Source organism: Portunus trituberculatus, chromosome 13 (assembly GCF_017591435.1).
Source record: "Portunus trituberculatus isolate SZX2019 chromosome 13, ASM1759143v1, whole genome shotgun sequence".
NCBI lineage: Eukaryota > Metazoa > Arthropoda > Malacostraca > Decapoda > Portunidae > Portunus > Portunus trituberculatus.
The window spans coordinates 5086781-5091780 of record NC_059267.1 but is presented as its reverse complement, the minus strand read 5'-3'; the positions used below and the strand labels follow the sequence as shown (position 1 = coordinate 5091780).

General features: G+C 46.4%; 1 protein-coding gene across 2 annotated transcripts in view; it reads left to right on the top strand.

The window, feature by feature from the left end:
- LOC123503299 overlaps positions 1-5000 on the top strand; it is a 101207-nt gene that overhangs the window by 151 nt on the left and 96056 nt on the right. For both annotated transcript variants that reach the window (XM_045252959.1, XM_045252961.1), the window contains exon 1: positions 1-843. This exon is cut by the window's left edge. In XM_045252959.1, the coding sequence (XP_045108894.1) occupies positions 75-843 (769 nt within the window). In that variant the 5' untranslated portion in view covers positions 1-74. The remainder of the gene's footprint in view (positions 844-5000) is intronic.

Below are 5000 nucleotides of genomic sequence, written 5' to 3'. Positions count from 1 at the left end.
GGTCTCGCCGCACGCTGCCGGCGCGGGGGAAGGGCTAAGCTCCTCGGGGGTGTTGGTTGGGCGGCCGTGTTTACATGATGACGGTGGCGGAGGCGGAGTTGGTGAGGCGGGCCGCGGAAAAGGGACGGAGCGCGTCATTCTGCGCTCCGTCCCAGCCGCTGTCCGCCCTCCACGCCGCCCATTCCTCCTCGGATATCACCATGGACGCCCGCGCCCACGCCGCGGCCGCCCTCGTCCAGGCGTCGCAGCAGCAGCAGCAGGCGTCATCCAGTCCGCGCTCGAGGCTGAAGGCGTCACACGCCGCCCGCCGCTCACAGTCGTGCCGCGTGCAGGGCTCCAGGCCGCCCCGCGTCCGGCGGCAGGAGTCTCCCCGGAGCTCGGAGCCCAGGTTCGAGTTGGACGCTGACGCCACCGCTGCCTTCACCCACGCCACGACTGAGGACGCCTCCACCTCGTACAACCCCTTCCTACGTAAAGTTCCCTCCTGCGGCCGTCTGGTGACGCTGACGCCAGAATGCGGCAGCGAGGACGCCGACAGCTCGCCGGTGCTCCGCCGCTCGGCCTCCGCCCGCCGCCCCTCCACACGCCCGCCCACAGCCTCGTCTCCCAACCATTCGCCCACGCCCACGCGTGTCACCCGTCCACCCCAGAACACCCGTCAGTCGGGCAAAAAGGCCACTGGGCTGGTCAGCCGCGGGTCACGCCGCAGCGCCACAGGCGGCGGTGGCGGCGGCGGCGGCGGCAGCAGCGCCGCGGGCTTTCTCGACGTGAAGCCCTCGGGCTCCAACGAGGGAATCGACCCTGACTCTTACCTTCTGAGGAACTTCTCCACCACCACTAAAGGTCAGTAGGTGGGTGTGGCGACGCGGGCGGGGCTGGGGGGGGACGGGTGGAGCTGGCGGGGCGGGATGGGGGAGGGCGGGGCTCGTAGCGGGAGGTTGCGTCGCATCTAAATGATAAGTTTCGTGAGCATCCCATCCTCTCTCGGGAGCTGTACCTGAGGCGACTCTGTTGCTGCTGCTGCTGCCCTCCCTCCCCCCCCAATCTTCCTTCCCTTCATCCTTTCCTGCCGACACCACGTCCGCCTTTTCCACGCCGGAAACTCTTTCCTCCTCTTCACCTTGGAGTAATCTAATCACGGGAGCCATCACAGGCACGAGGGCCGAGCCACCGCACCGCCCGCCGCGCCGCTCACCAAACCGGGGCGGACGCGGCGACCCGGGACGCTTTTAACCACACATGCCGCCACCGCCACCACCACCACCACCACCACCACCATCACCATCACCATCATACACCACCACCACCACTTCCACCATACACTACTCTACCACTCTCACACTGTTACCATATTTACTACTACTACCATACCACCACCACGCACCACCACCACCACAATCACACCACACACACATACACCACCACACTTACCACATCACCTTTATTTACTACCATATTCGTCACCATAGTTAGAGAAAGAGAAAGAGGAGGAAAAAGAAGAAGAAGAAGAAGAAAAAGAGTGAGTGGACGTCATCATGTTATCTGATTTTCCCGAAAGCAAGAAAATTAACCTGTTTGATCCGCCTCGTGTGTTGCGTCTTGTCTTGTAATCTGGTCTCACGGGGAGCGGTGGGGGTAAAGAGAGAGGGAGAGGGAGAGGGAGAGTGTGAGAGTGTGAGTGCGTGTCCGGCCTCGCATTGCAGTGAGAGGGAAGGGAGAGTAAAGAGACTAGGGAGAGTGCGAGGGAGTTAAAAAGATGTTGAGGAAGAGGGAAGGTGACGAAGAGCTTAAAGAGAGAGAGAGAGAGAGAGAGAGAGAGAGAGAGAGAGAGAGAGAGAGAGAGGAAGGGGGTGAGAGAGTAGGAGATGTGAAGTAGAAGTGAGGGAAGTGAGAGGGAAGGGAGAGGGGCTTACTGTTAACGCTTGAAGAGGAGAGGAGACAAGGAATTAACAAGAGAGAGAGAGAGAGAGAGAGAGAGAGAGAGAGAGAGAGAGAGAGAGAGAGAGAGACTTTGATTTTACTACATATTTAGCCAGAGGGTTTTTGAGAATCGTATGTCGTTTGTTTTTGTTTCTCATATTTACAAGCTTGTGTATATTTACTTGTTGAGAGAGAGAGAGAGAGAGAGAGAGAGAGAGAGAGAGAGAGAGAGAGAGAGAGAGACGAGGGGCCAGGTTTAAATGGACACAGCAACAACCTCTATCCTCTATGATTCATCTACTACTACTACTACTACTACTACTACTACTACTACTACTACTACCATCACCACTACTACTACTACTACTACTACTACTACTACTACTACTACTACTACTACTACTACTACTACTACTACTACTACTACTACTACTACTACTATTACTACTACTACTACTACTACTACTACAAAAAAGACAAAAGAGAGAGAGAGAGAGAGAGAGAGAGAGAGAGAGACCAGGTAAATCAATCCAGCAAGACAGACACACAAAAATATAGAAGCGGTTCAACTTAATTTACACGTCTGTACATTATTTTTCCCGCCTTTCCTAATGCGGCCCATCACGTGAAGCTAATATTAGAGAGTTCAGGGGTGTCTTTCTATTTTGAGTCAACGTGGCTGGCGATGAACTGTGTGTGTGTGTGTGTGTGTGTGTGTGTGTGTGTGTGTGTTGTTTGTTCATTGTGTTCAACGTGTAGCTTTTGTATTATTCTATCTATTTTTTTTTTTTAGTGTGTGTGTGTGTGTGTGTGTGTGTGTGTGTGTTCTTATCTTTATTATAGCGTGTGTGTGTTTTGTATACTAATTTTTCCTCCTTTTTTCTTTCTTTTTCGTATTAGTTGAGGTGTCGTGTTAAGGTGAGGTGTACATAATTGTCTTCTTCTCTTTTCATAACCTTTGTAACTTTCGTCTTATTTTTTTTTTTTTTTTTTTTATGAAGGTGGTTTTAGGGAAAGTGATACTGGAAAGTTTGAATCCTGTTTTCATTTCTTCTCTTTTTCTCTTCTTTTATATTCTTTTTTTTTCTCTTTTCACTTCTCCTTCCCTTTTTTCACTCCTTTTTAACTTTTAGGGAAAGTGATACGAAAAATTTTAATTCTGTTTTCATATCTTCTCTTTTTCCTTTTGTATATTCTTTTTCCCTCTTTTCATTTCTTCCTTCTCTTTTTTTTCTTTCCTTTTCACCTTTCCTCATTTTCCTTTCCTTTCTCTTTTGCCTTGTTTACTAAATTTGTTACATTATGACTTCATCTTCTTTATATTCGTATTTCTTTCACATACACACATTACTTTCTTACAAGACATCTATATTCCCTCTGTATTAGTATCTCTGTTAGCATTATCCATTATCTGTATCCACAATGGCGCTCCTGTAGTGGAAAAAAGATGTTATTTATTTACTTTTATTTGTGTGTTGGTGAAAAGGGAACTGAGCTTAGGCTTATTGAAAAAAGAAGGCGTTCCGTGTCTGGGGGAAAAAAAGTTCTGGAGACACTTTACAATTTCACTAAAGGAAGGGAAGTTTGGGGGTTTTATTGGTAGGACTACAGTACGTTATAATTTGAGCCCTTCGTCTTCTCATCGTTATTATTGCTATCGTTATTGTTATCATCGCAGCATCGTCTTTATTATGGCATGAAGAACTCTCGCGTTATTATTATTATTATTATTATTATTATTATTATTATTGTTATTATCTTTTTTTGTTCATAATTGTTGCCTTTATTCTTCTTTTCGTTTCATCATTATTGTATTTTGTTACCACCACCACCACTACCACAACCACTATGACCACCACCACCACCACTATCACCACCATCATAATCATTCATCATCACACCACTTTCCTTCCTACACACACACACACACACACACACACACACACACACACACACACACACACACACACACAAAGGACCGGAGAGAGAGAGAGAGAGAGAGAGAGAGAGAGAGAGAAATCTATACACGACGAAAGGAAGGTCAGTTGTGAGCAGTAATACGTGTTGGGCTGTGACTCGAGTGTTTATTGGCGTCTGGAGCTGACGAGGCGACACTGATATTGGCAGCCACACAAAGACACACAGAGACACACACAGAGGCGCACAGGGACACACACAGAGGCGCACAGGGACACACAGGGGCAGATAATGACCAGAGAGAGATGGAGACAGGATAGACAAATTCACTGACAGATACATAGATGCAGGAAAAGATAAATGGACGTGGCGATAGGGCAAATGTAGACAAGCACTAATTCAAACAGTTTATTGGCCTTAACCCTATCATTACCAGGACGCTTTTTTCATATCCACTCTGGTTACTATTTTGGTGATTTCATACAGCTTCAGAAACTTTTGTAGGGGATTAGAATAGTAAATACTCTGGCCATTAATCGCTTGACCACTATGGACCCTTCCTAATGCAAATAAAATCGTCTAACCATACCCCAAAAATCAAGGTAAAAAATGCGTCTCAGTACTAGAGGGTTTAAAATGTATAGATAATGTAGATAGATAGACTAAAGGAGATATGTAAAGAGAATTACGTGTACAATGCTAAACAAGAGATAGAAACTAAAACTACGATAACGATAAAGCCTTAATATAAGTAAATTAACGTATAGAGATCAAGAATATAATATAAAATGAGGAAATATATAGATAGATGAGTGTATACTGGGAGATGAATAGATGATGGAGTTAAGTCTAAGGAGAGAGACGTATATAGGTAGATAAATAGACAGAGATATTGATAGACTTCATTGAGAGATGCAAAGATGAAAAGATAGATTTTGATAGATAAGTGGATTTAATAAAGACGGCTGTGTTAGATGGAAAAGAGCCACGTCAATAAATTAGACTATAAATATAGGTATAGATTAAGACTGGTATTCAAGAGAGAGAGAGAGAGAGAGAGAGAGAGAGAGAGAGAGAGAGAGAGAGAGATGAGGTAAAGAGAAAATATGTGCACTCATTAATGGCAAATGTGATGAGGAAATGAGATAGAATGTAAAAAAAAA